We start from the raw sequence: 18,768 nt of genomic DNA, 5'->3' as shown, positions 1-18,768 counted from the left end.
CCCCCCCCCCGGGGAAATTGAGAAGCTGGGTAGCAGTCACCCAGTATTACAATCATCTGTTGTTTGAATGAAGACTACTACAAAATGTACATTTGCATTCATTTAAAGACATTTATCATTGATAGATGGCCTTTTTTGGGGATCATTCTTGACTTGACGTGCAGCAGCCTGATTTTTCCCTCAAATGGGGGTCTTGAAAAAAATTTCCAGGATTTGGTGGGGACCCTGAACCTTTGATAATCCAGCGTAATTGTGGGAGTTCTCCAAAAAGGTATCTGTGTGATATTTCTTTTTGGTTTCATTGGTGGGGAGTTTTAAACATCTAGTTGTTTTCTTTTTTTTTTTTTTTATGCTGCTGATAATGACTATAACTCCCCACTGTTCCCACAGAACTTTATTTCTTGACAGTACCTGTATTTCAAATGCATCTTTTTAAATTGTTTTTTAAAACACTTTTTTTCTGTCCATGCGTTCTTCCATGTCTTTGTACTGGAAAGTCATCGAATTGTGAAGGCATTTTCCCCTATTCAGATTACTGTCTTTTCTCATTATAATCTTTTTTTTCTTTGCATTTGAATGAAGGAAGTCAAAGATAGCATTTCATTCTTTACTGACTCAGAGAAAAAAATTGTAGGACATGTCCAGTACACCCGTCTGCCCCCTTGATCATTATTGTTATAAGTGCTTCTCCTTTTTTTCTATTGACAATGACATTCTTTATTCATTTCGCGGGGAGAAATTTGTCTTGGTCGTTAACAATGGTAGTAGACGTTACAAAGGTTAGGTGCTGCACTCACGCATACACACAACAAAATATGACATTAGCAGATACATGTCTCACGTGTTGGAACAACCTGTTCCATAAAACATTCTCTCTCTCTCCTTTTGCTGTGTTTATTGCAGTCATTATCTTCTGAAACATCTTCGACTTCCTTTGAAAGTTCATTTTGTTCTAGTTTTGTATAGATTATTTTCGCAGAAAGACAGGCTCAGTGTAATGATATGTACAATAAAATGTCGGGAACAGATAACCTTTAGAAGAGGAAACTGTTGGTGATAGTCATAGAGACGACGGCACAGCCCCGTGGCTTTCCAAGCAACTACCCCCGACCGTAAATTCATGGACTGCATCAGAATCATAGATCTTTACATTCAGAGAAACCACTTGTCTTGTGATTTGTTGAACAAGTACGATATAAGTTCTTCGAGCTCAGCTGATTAGACTTACTTGACTAATCTTTAATCCTATTGAGGCCTATCTAGTGTTTTACAGCATTCACACGTGTTGCGCATCATAGGCCTAGAGCTAACAGAACATTAAATGCAGTCAGAAACCTTCTCTCAAAGATGCATTTCCTATGACCAATCAAATCAAAACAATTTCAGTCTCTCCCATCCTTTTCACCGACCAGTTCTAGACCTTTGTATGTGTCTGTGGAAAGTTGGGTGTGAAAACGAAGTCAGGCACTCACTTTGTTCGGCGTGAGGGGCAGTCTCATATCTGGTTTTCTAGACTTGTCTGCAAGCTGTATAGGCTGCAGCGAATATTTCCCCTTGTCAAACTTTACCTATCGGCGTGTTTCACGGATGGGAGTGTGTGTTTAGAGAGAGTGACCGTGCAATTTCTCCTTCTCCTCCTTCTTCTTCTTCTTTTCCTTCTTCTTTTCCTTCTTCTTCTCCTTCTTCTTCTCCTTCTTCTTCTTCTGCTGCTTCTTCTGCACTTGACTGGCCTTAGATAATGTTTGTTCTTTTCTCTTTGGTCTGTCCTGTTTTCCTAGAGTAGAATATAACACCAGCTAACAAATGTCACCGGTAGAGAGACTGAGTGCACACATGTAGGACATTTTTTACTATGGTGATGAATAAACTAAATTTGGTTGCTCCTCTAGGGAGTGGGAATGTGGGAAAATACCTGCCTCGTGACTCTTTTGGAGCAGAGGATGTTAAAATTTTAAAAAATACAATTTTTATACTGACCGTGTAAGGTGACCTTTGTTATCGAATTCATGTTCTTTCAAACATTATTATGTATATAAAATGTTGTCCCTGCTTTTGCTTTGTTTTAGTTTTAACAATATTCACTAAATCATTTTGTCAGTTTTGTTTTTCACTACTAAGTCTACAAATTTCAACGATGGCGTCGAATAATGCGTAGAACGGGCATGGGACAAAATTTTAAAAAAAACCCACTTTTTACTAACCTTTTTTTTGTCTCCCAAAGTCCAATCCCTTGGTCCTCGTCCTGGGAGATGGAAACCAAACAAAGTAGAGGATTTCAGGGTTCAGGTTAGGTACGGTGTGATGTCATGTCACATGGGCGTTACGCTAGCCGTGAAGACCGACCATGGTAACCTTAACATGTTGTTGGCTGTGTGCGAAAGTGTCGTGCACTACGCGCTTAATGCAGAGAACTGGCCACCTGGAATGTGCTGCACATTTTTTGTCATCCCATAACTGGCTACATGCGAAATAAAACTATCGGTTGTGGTATTTAAGAAAAATCAAGTGTGGTCCTAACACTTATAACTTAAGATTATACTGCGCGTTTTAACAATAATTTTTTTTGTCTCTCCTGTTTATGAATAACACTGACGATGTGTTACCGCCAAGTGCATCTTGGCTGCACTCAAGGCCAGCTGTAGCTTCCTGATAAAAAAGGCCTGCCCACAAAACTGAGGGCTGGTCGCTTGTATCCGGAAAAATTTGAGTGACAATTGTCCAACCCACAGTTTCATTAAAAACGATTTTTAAGGAAAAAAAGGTCTACGGTTTTTCGGTAAAGTGTTTTTATAGGTTTTTTAAGCATTTGTTTATCGTTGAGACCCTGTTGTTTTGAAATAAAATTTTTCCCGCTGGAGTTCGTCGGTTTTATTACAAGGCCCATGATATAGTACAAGCATAAAAATTGACTCAAATCTAATAGAATGTTTGTTATTATTGTTTTATGGAAAACTTTGATGCTACTTTTTGCCGCCTCTTTTTTCACTAAGGTAAAAAAAAAATGTCGGGAAAGTCAATTTGCGTCATTATAGTAGACAGACCTGCTACCCGTCCCGATTTATTCAGGATATCATTTCTATGTTCCGTCTGTTGCACCAGATATTTCTTAAAAACGTACTCTGCCCTCTTCTGTCATGGGAAACAACCGTTGGACTTTTTGTCTGCAGGAACTTGGAGCGCTATTTTCCGAAAGGTAGCGTCAATTGCCACCGAGTGACGCGGTGGCAATTGACAAAAATTGACTTTTTGTCAATTGTCCTGAAAACAACACTATCTATTTAACATTATACATAATGTGTATCTAATGGGTCAATTTGTTCTCAACTAATTTCATTGGACGAGCATCTAGTCTAGAGCTACGGTACCAACTTGGCGTGTTTTCAATGAGACGTAGGCCTAGATCTAGGCTAGCCTTAGCCTACACTTTGGTGTAGAACCAACACAGGCAATTCTAGAAGTAGAAGGTCACAAACGCAAACAAACTCAAGCAGAAATTCACGTTATATTGAGGAACATAAATCGGGGGACGGGGGTCAGGAAAACACACACACACACACACACACACACACAAACACACAGAGGGACAGAGAGGGGAACGCACAACACCGTGCACTCGAGCACAATAAGCTAGATATCTACCCACCAACGCAAAAGAGCTCCAATTTACTCGGTGGCAATTGACAAAAAGTCAGCTTCAACTCCATAAATTGGAAACTTGGGCAAACGGGCACGGGTTCAAATTTTCCACATTAAAAACAAACTGTACATTTTTGTCTGTCGCACAAGTGTGTGCGACAACCAGATTTATATTTGTTTGGAGAAAAAATTTCTGTTAAAAAACAAGCTCGTTTCCTGGGCGTAATCTTCGACAATTAACTTTCTTTCCTACCTCACTTGAAAGACCTAAAGACGAGGTGTCAGAGTGCTCTCAACGCCTTGGCATTTAACCAAACCAAACATAGTTACTAGTCTTGAAAAACACAACAAAAAGTCCACAGACAAAACTACATACTTAAACTCATACAAACAGCTAATAAATAGATACCCTGAAGCAGAGAAACTCTTTACAGACGGATCCAAAAATGATTCCTCAGTAGGAGCTGCTGCCCTTGCATCGCCACACAGCTTAAGCTTAAGGAAACTCCACCCAGAAGCTTCAGTCTACACTGCTGAGGCTACAGCTCTTGAAATGGCCCTAAATATTATAGATCACTCAACCAAGTCTACTTTCCTAATCCTTTCAGACTCTCTCTCTTGTCTGAAATCTTTAGAGCTCTCTGACACCTCCGACAACAGAATTTTAAAACTTATAATTATAATTAAACTGCATATTTTACATCAATCTGGAAAAACTATTACAATAGCTTGGCTTCCAAGCCATGTAGGAGGAAGTGATGGCAACGAAGCCGTTGACCAATTTGCCAAAGAATCTCTAAAATTACCTGAAAACAAAAATAGTAAAACCCCTTTCTCTGACATGAAACCGAAAGTAAAAGAACACATCACATCCTCCTGGTCCCAAATCTGGAATCAACAAATACACAACAAACTCCATTACATTCAACCGAAACTTACGCCCAGGAAACCACTATCTATCCCACGAAGAGAAAAAGTAATTTTTACCCGACTAAAGATAGGACACACGCACGTCACGCACAAACATTTGTTCGAAGGAGAGGAAGCTCCTTTTTGCGTGGCGTGCAACACAAATTTCACAATTTGGCACATCCTGACGGAATGTGTCGAATTTAATTATGTTCGTGAGAAATATTTTAAATGTAAAGATATTAAGACCCTTTTTGACATCATAGAGCCAAGAAAAATTTTAAGTTATATAAAAGAAATTGGACTATTTAGTTATAGTAGAATATGAAAATATATAGTTGTCGTTATCGGTGTATATATACATACACTGAAATTTGTATTGTATATACAAATGTAAATAAGCCTTTTCCATATTTACCAAATTTTTTAAAGTAAATGTTTGTTCGTCTTTTTAGCATAATGAAAGTAGTGTGATCGTGTGCGGTTGCGAGCTCCGAAAAACTCTTACTAAAAACACGTTTGATTTTGTAGCGGTGAAACCTGTTTGCGCTTAAATGACCAAAATTGTGTCGATAGTGCCGTAAAACATCTACCCTATCAATCAACAAATGTAAATAAGCCTTTTCCATATTTACAAAATTTTAAAAATAAATATTTGTTCGTCTTTTTAGCATAATGGAAATAGTGTGATCGTTTGCGGTTGCGAGCTCCGAAAGACTCTTACTAAAAACACGTCTGATTTTGTAGCGGTGAAACCTGTTAGCGCTTAAATGACCAAAATTGTGTCGATAGTGCCGTAAAACATCTACCCAATCAAATCACCCTTTTTGACATCGTAGAGCCAAGAAAAATTTTAAGTTATATAAAAGAAATTGGACTATTTAATAGAATATGAAAATATATAGTTATCATTATCGGTGTATATATACATACACTGAAATTTATATTGTATATATACACAAATGTAAATAAGCCTTTTCCATATTTACCAAAATATTTTTGTAAATGTTTGTTCGTCTTTTTAGCATAATGAAAATAGTTTGATCGTGTCCGGTTGCGAGCTCCGAAAGACTCTTACTAAAAACACGTCTGATTTTGTAGCGGTGAAACCTGTTTGCGCTTACATGACCAAAATTGTGTCAATAGTGCCGTAAAACATCTTCCCAATCAATCAATCAATCAATAAGCTATTTTGTTAAAAGTATTTGTATATATAAAGAATAATAGAAGTGAAACCTCATCACATTGTGTTTGTTAACACAGGTGCCTATACTTATACAGCTGCCGAGGCCCGAGGCCTACATAAAAAACCCACTAAATTTCATTGGGAAATCAAAATAAAGCAAAGTGCAAAGCGATGCACATGTAGAATATATGTCACAGGAAAGGCTAACTGGGGTAAGCTGTTAAATCCCTGGATTCTGGAATGCCTTAGGTTATAATTATTATTAGTACCTCAAAGTATGAACAACAATAAAAAAGAACAATAATACTAGACTTTATGACTATGAGTATGAGACCCCTTCAATAAAGTAGGCCAAATGTTAATTAGAGAAAAGCATAAAATTGAGAGGAAGAAAAACTTAACAATTTCTTTTCTTACTGGTCACTAGATCTATGATTTATAACTTTGATGTCTATACTGTATAAGTGAATGTGATGCCTGTGTATCTGTTGTTGATGTTATAGTTCTATGCCACTCATAATATTATTATGTTGATTAAATTATCACATTATTCTTCACAAATAATATTATTCTATGACTTGAAAGATACTGTTTTTGCAGCTTTTGTAGCTCATGTTCTGAGCCACAGTTAAGTTGCTGCTGGGATGGCATTTCTCTGTCAAGTATATCTAAATGCGGTTCTGCCTGAGCATATATGGCCACGTTCCTTTTCTTGGCAGGTTTGACAGTTTCTTCAATGCTTTACTACAAATACAAACAAGTCATCTACAATTTACAAGCATTGTATCAAACTCAAACCAACTTCATCCCACATTCAAATACAAATAATTCAAGCCCTTTTGATTCTGGTAAAGGAAACTGAAAGGGTGATGTTTAGTATTATTCAGCTGCTAAATCAGGACTGTGTTGAAAACCTTTTCATAGCTATCAAAGGAAAAAGCAGCCACATACATCAGTGGGTACTTGCTTAGGAAAGACAAGTGTCTCCAGTCATATGTGACAAGTGTAAGACTTTGAGAAAAAGGAAGACCTAGATCTAGATCTACATGCCCCACAAAAATAAAGGTCTTGTAAAGCCATGTTCCAGCTACTCGTAGGCCAGGTCAGAAGCTGTGGGACTGTTTGAAGCTATCTAAGCTTCTTTAATTGAGCAAAAGAAACATAGTTAATAATATTGTGTCGATGGGGACTTAACAAGACATTATTTTTTTAAAAGAAACTAAACACCAAACAACATTTTAAAACAAAGTTACTGACACCCCCCCCCCCCCCCCCCCCAACCAACCCCATGCAGTCAGCGCTTGAAAAGTTAAAACTGCCACTGCCAGAGTCCAGTACCGGGTAGCCTAACTGTTGACTAGAATCTAGATTATCTAAACAACGAGCTGTTCCCCAATGTCAGAATCCGTCATCATGAACTGAAGTTAAGAAATAGTGGCACTCCTGTAGGCCATACAATTGAGGTCCCGTTTGCACTAAATCCCACTAATCTAGATCTAGGCCTGGATCTAAGTGCCCCATGTAGTACATTAATTCTTATGTGTTTCATATTTAGATTTAAACTGAATTAAGATTAGATCTATATCTAATCTACATCTAGATCTAGAATCTATATCTTGATCTAGATATAGATCTATATCTAGATATAGGTTATGTTGTCTGTCTAGAATCTAAAATCTAGAGATCTAGATCTAGATGATCTAGATCTAGATCTTTATCTAGACCTAGAATCTAGATCTAGATCATTTTTATTCTAGATCTATATCTAGACCTAGAATCTAGATCTAGAAATCTAGATTCACTCCCACAATGTCAATGGCCGTCATGTAAACAAAGTAACGGGACCACAGTTGTACAGGAGTGCCGAAACCGTGCACCGAAAAAGAAGCCATTTGAAACTTAATAGACTCCAGGCCTACAGAAACAAGTAGACTTACTGTTGATAATTAAATTTATGATAGTAGACATGTGAATCAAGTTGCATGATAGGCCTAGTGTGTCTCTGCCAATTCACAGGCGAGTAGTTAAGAGTCGCTTTTCGGTCATTCGCCCACCTGGCCACCACTAGATTTAGATCATCTACTTTCCGAACTGCACACCAAAATCTAGATTTAGATTCTAGATCTAGAGATACGTTTATTCATTAAATACTCTCTCTGTGGGCTAAAATAAATAAATTATAGTAACACTTGATCGACACACCGCCCGAGATGATCAGTAGCCTTGCATTGTAACCAATGTTTTAACTACCGCTCGCTCAACGAGCCAATCACAATCCAACATTTTTGGGGTCCACCTAGACCCCAATCGGGGAGTACGTAGACACCTCCATGTTTAAAACAATATAATTTCTTCCCCATCCCACACAGCAAACTATTACGCGGATGTACTATAAAAGCTCAATGTCTTGAGATTTATTTTGCGTTAGAATGCTTAATTTCTGTGCCTTAGTTTTTGTTTTAGACAAGTGTTTGTAGAGTACCCAATTTTTCCTATTTTAGTTACAAACTTATGAATAAATGATTGTTAATTTAAAACAGGCTCAACAGATCTCTCCAGAATCTGTGTTAAACTGACTACGAATATCTTTTACCTTGAGAAATTTTTAATCTGCACGAGTAGTAATAGTCAAATTATAAGAGAAGAAAGATGCACATCTGCATTTTTTAACTAAAGACAATCAGCGTTAGCTCTTATTTTACAATTAAATGAGAGACATTTACTCTGCGTTTGTTCATGAATCACGCTATGTCTGCGGCAGCCTGCCTACAACTAAAAAGATATAATATAAGCGATTAAAAAGACCCCACAAAACCGCGTAAATACATGGGTAGAGATAAACTTCTTGAATGGAATAAAAATAATGACAGCTAACACATTCTTTCTTAGTTTTTGTGTCGGAAATATGCACGGACACAATTATGAATGTAAAAAATCAGTCACATTGTCAGTTATTACAAATGGTCATAGAAACGAAAAATAAAGCTGGAAAAGGCTGGTGCTGATTCAGTGTCCCTGGAAAGCTAGAAATTATTCTTATAACCCAATTACGAGAAGTCATTCCTATTGTTCAGTCAACTTACAAAACCTAGACTTAGCATTTTAAGAAAAGTAAGGAATTTCCGGGAGTGTAACAGATACTGTTCGTGTATTGCATTGAAGATGTATTCTGGCACTAAAATCGATTTGTACTTTTCATAGAGAAACTTCATGGTAACTTTTAGAAACTTTCGAGAAAATGTGCGAATATTCACGATTATATTAGACACATAAAGTTGTATTTGGAGGAATTACTTCATAGCGAATTGTGTGCCCGATGGATAAAGTTGCAAAATTACAGCTTTCTATTATAATATGGGCAGAAACCATCTTTTCAGAGTATCTGCACCAATGCTATGTCGTTCATGTTCCAAAAGTTAGACAGATTTTGACGAGGCCTATTTTTTATATTGATTTTTTTTCATTCCCGCTAGTCCCCAAAAAAATAAATTTAGCATTGCTGACTCCAGCGCGTCTAACGAAATAACCAGACAAGTTACAATGTCTGGTTTTTTTTTGAGTCTCAAGAGCAGAAATGCATGCTTTGGGTGCACTAAAGGAGAACTACCATAAATACAAGGATACACCAAAAATTGTACGTTAAAAAGTACCGAAATTTAAGTCGGCCCAGACAGAGCGGCGACAGGGAGCTGACTCCCGTTACCCCGACTTGATAAGGCGCCTGGCGGGGAACCCCCCGCGGCAACTAAAATTCCACTGCCGGTGCGCCGTGTGTCGGATGCGACACAGATTTTACCTTTAGACACATTTTAACCGAATGTCTAGACTTCGGAGAGACCCGAAGGAAATATTATAAATGCACAAAATTACAAGATATTTTTTCCATCGTTGTTCCCAACAGAATTTTAGATTTTATAAAGGCCATTATGGAAAGTTATGAAATAGATTGTTCAAAATTTTTCAGCGTTATTTAGAAAGTTGTTTTAAATTTAAATTTAAATCTAAAGCCTATTTACGCTCGATTTTTAGCGTTTAAAATTTTTAAAATAGAAATATTGACCAGTATCAAGCCGAGAAATGAACCTTTGAGAAAAAACCTTGTTTCACACACTCATATGACCTTATGCAGTTGCGAGCGCCGTAAAACCCCATACTAAACTAAAACTTAATTAAAAACTTACTCTGCCCCCTTCTGTCATGGGAAACAAACATTGAACTTTTTTGTCAGCTGGAACTTAGAGCACTATTTTCCAAAATATCGATGCTGGATTTAGTAGTTGACTTGCCCTGAGTTGTGTTGTATCTTTGCGCGCACGTGTTATTCCCACTACAATTGAAGTAGGATCGATTTGGCATTCTGACTTGGGACATTCTCAAGATCTACTTTCGTTTTTGTTACCACTCAGCTTTCTCTGATGATGGCCAGATAACTGTGACAATCGTGACCTACAATTGATTGATATTTGTAGTTCTGCAGTTACTTTCAAAACTAGCTTCATCCGAGTTATGGTTAGTTAGGCCTGTCATCAAGACCCGTCGCTAATACTTTCAATCGCGTTTGCATCAGGTGACATAATTTAGGTATGTGAGTTCCGGGGTACAGCTATACTCACCAATGAAATAATGATCTCTCTCTGTCACACACACACACACACTAGGGCTGTACCCCGGTAGCAAACCCGCTCATGCTCGCAAGCCCCTAGTTCAAGTCACAAGCCTCAAATCACTAGGTCAAATCATCAAATCAAATCACCAGCATGATAAGTTGAGTCTAGCGCAAACTGTAAGTCCACAGCAACTAGCAATCCGCGAAGCCGCTCGTGTCAGACCCCTTCATCATTCCCACCCTGCTTGCAATCCTGGAAGCCACTTAGGTGAGAAAAAGAGAGAAGGAGAGAGTGAGAGATCCCGCCCACAGTGTCACTGCGCGGCGTAGCTCTGAAGTCTGCTCGATTAATCGAAGGCTTTGCAAAGCAGCGGACAGCCGCAAATCTCAAATCCCGTCCGCAGCAACAAGCCCCACGATTCAAACAGTACTGATTTGCGCTAGGCCTAATGAATTGTCCCAGGACAAGCTCGAAACCTGACCTGTTGACTTGTGCTGTCTCGATACACCGAGCGAGCGACACGCCGCAGGACCGCTCTATGGCGGCAAGACCGCTCAATGTGTTCAAACAGTAGTACCGCTCGCTGTGTGAACTTTGAACCGTGGAGGAAGGGAGAGGCTGGGCTTGTTTTGGTGAAGAGAGAGAAGTTAATTTTAACTTCCCGCCGTTGATCAGCTAAGCGAGTGGATAAGTGAGAGGGAGCGTGGTAATGTAGTAACAGAGACCTAGGTTTCTGGTAGTAATAAGAATAAGTAGACTTAGATTACCCTAGAATGGAAAACTCCAGGGGTCGTTGTGATTGGCTTTTGTATCGTATGTATGTAACCTATTTTGCAGATGAGTTGCACTCACAGTGACATAAAACAGATCATTTAGGAGACAGGCTAGGCCTACTTCAACCCAATGTCAGGACCAACCTGGGCTGAGAGGGAAAAACGCCCCAGCAGAAAGACGGAGGTTCTCAGTAAAAATTTCTCCCCATACGGGAATCGAACTGATGTCTTTTGCGTGCGACGATGAAGCGCTTGGCTCGTGCACATTAAAAATAAACAGCCCTTAACATCGTAAGAATAGCCGATCCAATATTAATTTTTAAGTGCATTGAATAGAGCTTTTTGTTTTTTACAACCGAACTATGTAAAAAAACAAACGATCTTGCACTTTTGGTGCAAGCCTCTCAACACAAATAACCAGAGAATCTTTTGTAATATGTACTGAGCCCGCAGCAACGAAGGTTCGCAGCGTCACAACACAGTACAGCAGGACTGTCCGTGAGTCACAACTCACCGGAAGTTCCCGCCGGTAGCAAGCGGGAGGCAAAGCAAAGCACAAGCCTCTAGCGCGAGCCGTCCGCTGCTTTGCAAGCCTCCGAATAACCGAGCAGAATCCAGCCCTAACACACACGCGTGTGCACAATATATTTATGGACTTCCTTGGAAATTTTTGAGTCGGCATGATGATTTGTTGCTGATCCTGATTTTTTTCTCAATATCCCAATCCTTGTCCCCTGAAATCCTGTTTTTTAGATTGCATAGAATGGCAGTTCTGTGAAAAGGAGTATTGTGATAGTTCAGTGTGGTCCCATTTTGCAATGTGACCTGTGGTCTATGTGTAAGACAAGATTTGGCTTCCAGCCTCGAGACACAATGACCGCCTCATTATTTAAGGCCCCATCTCGTTATGTAACACTTTGTCGCGCCCACGGGACGCCGATCGGCGACAGTGTGAAATAGCAACAAAAACGTAGCAATGATCTTGTTTTTTTACATGCACACTTGTTAAAGTTAAATTTCTTTTCTGAATGGTTTGTGTAGCCTTTGAGGTAGAAAATCAGTTTGTATACAGCAATTGGAGTAGATTTTTTGGAAAAATATTGAGTAGACCTAGCATGAGTGCTGTTTTACTCCATGATGAGAATCCGGGGGATGAATGAGCTAGATCTAATGTTTTCAGTTCTGATTCTAAATTCCTTTTTTGGTGAACATGCGATCATCACTTCTAATTTTCTCAGTATGCCGAAATTTTAATAATGGTTGGGGTATTTTTACTGAGATACAGGTATAATACCAATTTACCGCATCTGTGTCCTTGTCCATGGGGACAAGTGTTGAGCGCTGCTGGGTGAAAAGTGTTAAGGAGACAGGCAGCTGAGGAGTGGACCGATTTTCACTGATTCGGGTGAAAAGTATCGTGTTTTAAAAATGAGAAAGCTGTAAAAAACATCAAAAAGTTTTTTACTTTGTACAGTGCCTTTTTTGTGTTGTTGGTTTTCATGCTAAAACTTAACGGCTGATTTTTCTGAGGGGATAATTAATGTCCAGTTCAGCTAAAGAACATATCACGTTTATAGCCTTCAAACTGTGCACATATTATGATAAGATGTAAATCTGGGTAATGGACTGGTTTTTCCTCGATAACTTATCGAGACAAAAAGAATTAACAGCTTTCCATTTAAAAAAATTGGGATAAAAATTAACCACCAACACCTAGAATTCAGAAATGTCAAAATTCCACAAAGAAATATAAATGTCGCGGCGTGGAGATAATCAGGCTCTCGTCAATTTTTGGGCATGTGGAGTTATTGGTATTATCTTAAAGCTTGTTCATTTGTCTTGCTTTGGATGAAAAAATATCCGTTTATCTAGAAGTTGAGATATTTGTGAATGAAGGAGGTGGGGGTCACCTGGTTTCAGAGGTAAAATTAGTGAGAAAATGGCTTCCAAAGATGAGCTATTTCTTAGCTTGAGAGTCTATGGCAAATGAAAATTAAGTTTTTGTGCCTTTATTCAATGTTTTTCAGTAAAATCCACACAGAAATGTGTTCTTTAATGGGCATGAAAGGTGTTGAGACCCCAAAAAAATAAATAGATAAAATAAAACTTTTCAAACCTGCGAGGCGGTGCTACTGACTTAATGCCATTCCCAAAGGGGGACATTTACATGTTGTTATGCACAGTAGAATTGTAAATGGGCTGATTCATCAATGTCATGCTCATAACTGTGCCTGAACTGCAACAGGGAACTGCTCTTTTTCTTTCCTAATCCTTACTATCGTCATTGCCTCTACTTCTTTTGTATGTTCTTCACACTCTTGTGGCTCGCTATTTCCGGGGTGCCTTGAAAGTCGAAGCAGGCTGTTGAAACTAGAGAGGTGCGCAGGGTAAGCCTGATTTCCTGTATGGACTTCTCTGTTGACATCCGCCCCTTGACGCTCATATGACCTTATGCGAGCGCCGTAAAAACTCTACCAAAACTAAAAACCTAGGGAAAAATGCCACTTTCTTCACTTTGATTATGACAAACGTCTGATTTCACCACGCTGCCTCGCAAATTATTAGATTTTTGTGAAATAGAGTTGTCGCTTACCCAGATTTACACTAAAATTAATCATTAATGTTCTGTACCATTTTTATCTTCCTATGTGAAATAGTTTGTTAAGGGACATTTTGTGTTTATTTTCTAGATGGCCACCGTTATCATAGGAATGCTGACATTTACACAATATTTCAATACAGTCTGATCTTGTCCTTGCTATACAAAGTAATGTAGGAAAGTTTGAATTCATAAGTCCTAATATTAACAAAGCTGCCTTGTACCGTTAAGGTCAGAGACAGCTATTAATCCTTTTATTTGAGTTGTGATAACATGCTCTTTAACAAAAAAAGAAAGAAAACCAAATTACCTCCATAGAATGTGTCTCTTTTCTTGCTTATTTAGTATTTTATGGCCATTGCCATGTTGATGAGTTGTCTTGGATTAAAAGCTCTTACATTTATTTCTATGTTGTTCCTTTTCTTCACATGCTCAGGTCCCAGGATGCTAGGGCCACAAATGACTACCCCACCTTAGAAGAAATTTCAAGGCAGACAGAAAGATGGGATGAACAAAGAAATAAGAATCCACAAGACTCTTACAAGAATGAGAGCAAAAAATACAACCAGAAGCAAGATTCATACAGGAGGGAAGAGAGGCAAGACTATGGTCGATACCAGCAAAATAATAATGAACGTAGAGGTGCTTATAACAACAATGCAAGGAGGGGAGGAGAGGAGGACAATTGGAGATCTGCTCAGTCTGAGTATAGAGGCAGTGGAGACATGCGGAATCAAGGGTCCAGTGCAGGCGATGATTTTAACTGGACTAACCATGGTTCAAACCCAGGCTATGGATACAAGAAGACTCCTCAGCATGATTTGCGCAGAGCTGATCAAAACTTAGCACGGCTTTCTGATGCTGGTGGGAACAAGAGAGGCACTTATCAAAATCAGGAGCAGTCACACTATCGCAATTTGCAGCAGCATGCAGTACCAGGAAGTAATGGGACCCGTGAGTCAAAAGAGTACACTAACGCTTCATACCAGTCTCGAGAAGATAGAGCCAAGCAGAGAGGTCCCCACGATGAAGCGAGTACTGGTGATGCTGGTGACAGCAATACGAGAAGCAGTAAAAATGTGGTGATCTCCAATAAGGAAAACATTCAGACAATCAATGTGACAATTACGAGTACAACAACAGAAAAGAAGTCATACGCTAAAGAAAGACGGGGCAAGGGGACTACGCGGGCTGAAGATGGGGCTGGTCATCTGGGACATCCAGATCCAAGAACTGGTGAGGATTTATATATGGAGCAGACCATTTTTTTTATTACGATACTGTTATTTGTGTTTTTCAAATTAGAGTAGAACATTAACCATATGTGAAGCATTGTGGTGAATCAGGCGCTTGTAAAAATAATCAAATTAAAGACACTGTAATTTTTTCTGATAGTTTTGACAACTTTATATAGGATTTTTGTCTTGGCTTAACACCTTTAGTTTTGACAACTTTATATAGGATTTTTGTCTTGGCTTAACACCTTTTTTTATTTCCATCTAAAACACATTTCTGTGTTGATTTTTCTGAAAAATACTGATTTCAAGGCACAAAAAATGTAAATTTTGTGTTCGGGGGTCATTTTCTTGCTAATGCAACCCCCACCCTCCCTACCTCTTTCAATTGTAAATATCTCAACTTTTATTTAAGTAATCATAAAAAAGTAGACAAATTAACAAGCTTTAAGATGATGCCAATAACTTCTCGTGCCCAAAAATTGACAAGCGCCAGATTCCATCGCGTTATGATACATATTGTTAAAAGCAGTCTCAGGTAAATGCAAACCATTTGGCTAGGACATTTTTCATGAAATCAAAGTTGGACTCTTCATTTAGCTTTGGGTTTTTTTTCGAATGCTTAGAAAATTTAAATCATTTTTGTTAATAGGTAAATCAAAGAAAATTTTCAATGTGCTTGGAAATAGATTTTCCTTATAGAATAAGACAGCCATGAAAGCTGAAATTTGCTGTTTAAATTAAATAAATTAAAATCGGTTGAAATACATTTTTGAAAAGGTTTTCAAAATCTTTTCAAACCTTAGAACATTTTAGGCCTGTGCAAATCAAGAAGAAAGCTGGGCTTTAAGGGGAGACGTACACTCCCGGAAAATTTTTTCTAAACGAATGACTTTTATTCAATTTCAAGTAATTGTGCAAGAAGTTCATAGGTAAATAGGATGTACTAAGGGTGAATTTGTTGAATTTTTCTAAAAAATGGGTCTCTGTGGCGGCCATCTTGGATTTTCAAACCAGTTTCGTAGTGCAGAAGAATTTCATTGTAAATATTGAGTTATCAGTCTGAAATTTGGCACACAAGTAAAAACCTATGTGAACTGGGGATCTATGAAAGGATTTTGACTTATCTTTAAAACTAAAATAGTGAGCCCAAAGTCAGTGGACCCCCTAGAGTCAGTTGACGAAATTTCGGGGTACATATTATAAAAAATTGAATATTTCCTTACGTTACCAATGTTTCACAATTCCCTTTCATAGATCCCCAGAATCGATCTTAAAGCACCTGTACACCAAATTTGAAGCTTCTAGCTTTTGTAGTTTTTGAAAACTCCTTGCACCCAGGAGGTCACATATGTCAAAAAGTAGATTTTGGGAAAAACAGAAAAAACAGGGATTTTTAAAAGGATTTTTAAAGCAATTTGCACTTTTCAAATGCCCGTTTCGGTCATTTAGGGTGTTTTTTCAACAGTTTTTTCATTTTGACTCCATAGAACAGATGTCAAAGGATGTTTTTCCGCAAAAAACAAAAGTTGGATCGTTTGAAAAATTGTATCGATATTGCCTTGGACCGCCGACCCGGGTCTTCCCTTAAGAATTTGCATAATGATATAATAATTTACATACTCATTTATTGTCTTCGTGTAGTCAGTGATAATGTTGAGGCACATCACAGGATCGTCCGGCTTATAATTCCAATGCTGTAAAGCCACATAATTGTATGAAAATAACTTTTCAGTAACCAGCAAGGTCCCAAAATTGTTTTTGAAAAAAATAATAAAAAAAAATATATATATATAAAAAGACTTGGACAAGTTAAGCCTCAAAATTGTTGTATGAAAATAACTTAACAATGTTCAGGGTAGTAAGTAGTTAGCAGATGCTCTGGTGCTCTGCTCCATCGTTTTTATCAAATATCCTTCGCAGACCTGTAACTAATTCTTATTTAATCGGGAGATCCCGATTTATTTTGGTACCAAACCTTAAGCATCCTGATTTCAAATACGCGTGTATCTTGATTTTGTGTTTTGTCTGCCGTATCTTTTTCTGGGAGCGCTGGTTAGACTCAATCAGCAGGAACTTGAATGCTAATTTCTAAATATCAATGCCATATCTAGTAGTTGACTTACACATGATATTTCAACAGTGTTCGGAGAAGCATTGATTTGGAATTCAGACATGGATACTCGGATATACTTTTGCTTTTTTTTTTTGTTATGACCCAGAATTCTCCGTAGTCCGATAATGGCCTGATATGTTACAAATGTGACATACAAATGAACAATTCATCCTTCTGCCATTGCGTTAAATATAAGCTTCTTCTGAGTCCTGATTTATAGGGTCCGTTGTTAAGACCCGTCAGTAAAACTGTTTCTAGCGTACATTTTGACATCATGTCATGTGAGTAGCGAGTGTCTAGTGTTAGGAGTGTGGCAATGGGGGGGGAGGTATTTAGACACATAAGTGCAGAAAGGTGTGATATTGAGGTATGTTTTGTTTGTATAAGCGATCAAAGTCCTACTGTGTTAATATAATGAAAACGCGCAATACTGTAGGCCATTATGGCGAAGGAAGAAATGAAATAAATATGTCATGTGTAGGCTGTGAAATACCTCACAAAATAAGAGATCCCGATTAAGCTGTGAAATACCTCACAAAATAAGAGATCCCGATTGTTTCCCCCCTGAAATCCTGATTTTTTTGGTTTTATAGAGTGACAGGTTTCCCCTCCCCCCCTCCCAGCAGGGTCATTATTTCGTTTTATGGATAGGACTTCTGTCCTGTCTACAAGGGGTGAAATACCCCCAATGACTAGATGTTGAACATGGACCCCAATCCCCAGGGATTCATGTGTGACATCTTTTATGGTGTATCTTCCTCTTCTTTTTCCCTCTCCCTTCTATCTTTTCTCCCACTGCTGACCTCATGTTCAGCAAAACTGAGATCCCCGATCCCATAGAGTGGGTACCTCGTTGACTGAGGTGTGACTTGTGCGGAGGGAAACTGTGTACCTGGTAGTTGAGGCGAGATCAGTCTGCGTACTGTCCCTCGCCAACACACGTCTTTGGCCCAGGTTTTCCTCTTTGACTGGAGGGTGGCACAGCCCATGCCACTCAAATGGTTGGGAGCTGAAACCCCTTCAGTCAGTTCTTGGGTCAGTCTTGATAGTCTCTCATAGAGAGTATAATACCAAGTTAGCTTTGGCACAACTCTGGACAACAAGGGATGTCGCCTTGTTTGGCTTCGTAGCAGGTGAGAGGCCCCGGTATTGAAACAGATCACTCCAACGCATGGAAAATCCTTCAATTAACCCTTTTCCAGCTCCCAACTTTCTTAAAAAGTCTTTGCTTAAGGAAGCGGGTGTAGCTGCTGAGCCGAGCAAAGCAACCAGCCCTGGAAAAGAGGATCTTTACGGCTGCTGCTGCCCTCCCTCCTCCAAGGAGCCTACTGGAGTGGCAGTACGTGACCATCCGCGGCTCTGATGCGCAGAAGAGAATCAGATCTATATCTCTTCAAGACTGGAGATGCACTAAGACAGGCAATGAGATACATACTAAGAATTGCACTGGCATGCATCCCTACCAACCTCCATAGGCTATCCTCTGATGCACTCTTAATGAAGTGTGCATCTGAAAAAGAAGTGACAGGACTCCTGAAGATCACGACCTTTGGCAGTTTCTATGTGTACCTGAACAATACCTGAAGTTCAACCGCTCAAAAGGTGTTGTATGCAGCTATCAGCTGATCGGCTGCTTGATCCATGGAAGATACTAACAAATTGAGAGGGTTTGGTTAAGCCTGATAGATCATTCTTTGGCAGAGGGGG

At 38.8% G+C, this 18,768-nt stretch overlaps 1 protein-coding gene across 2 annotated transcripts in view; it reads left to right on the top strand.

Annotated features, from left to right (window-relative positions):
* Window positions 1-18,768, top strand: part of LOC101854262 (serine/arginine repetitive matrix protein 1) — a 149,298-nt gene that overhangs the window by 74,075 nt on the left and 56,455 nt on the right. For both annotated transcript variants that reach the window (XM_005101304.3, XM_005101303.3), the window contains exon 8: window positions 14,147-14,946. In XM_005101304.3, coding sequence (XP_005101361.1) covers window positions 14,147-14,946 — 800 coding nt within the window. The remainder of the gene's footprint in view (window positions 1-14,146; window positions 14,947-18,768) is intronic.

The sequence above is a fragment of the Aplysia californica genome, unplaced genomic scaffold (genome assembly GCF_000002075.1).
Source record: "Aplysia californica isolate F4 #8 unplaced genomic scaffold, AplCal3.0 scaffold00278, whole genome shotgun sequence".
Classification (NCBI taxonomy): domain Eukaryota; kingdom Metazoa; phylum Mollusca; class Gastropoda; order Aplysiida; family Aplysiidae; genus Aplysia; species Aplysia californica.
The sequence above is the reverse complement of the archived record's forward strand: the minus strand, read 5'-3'. Positions and strand labels throughout refer to the sequence as shown.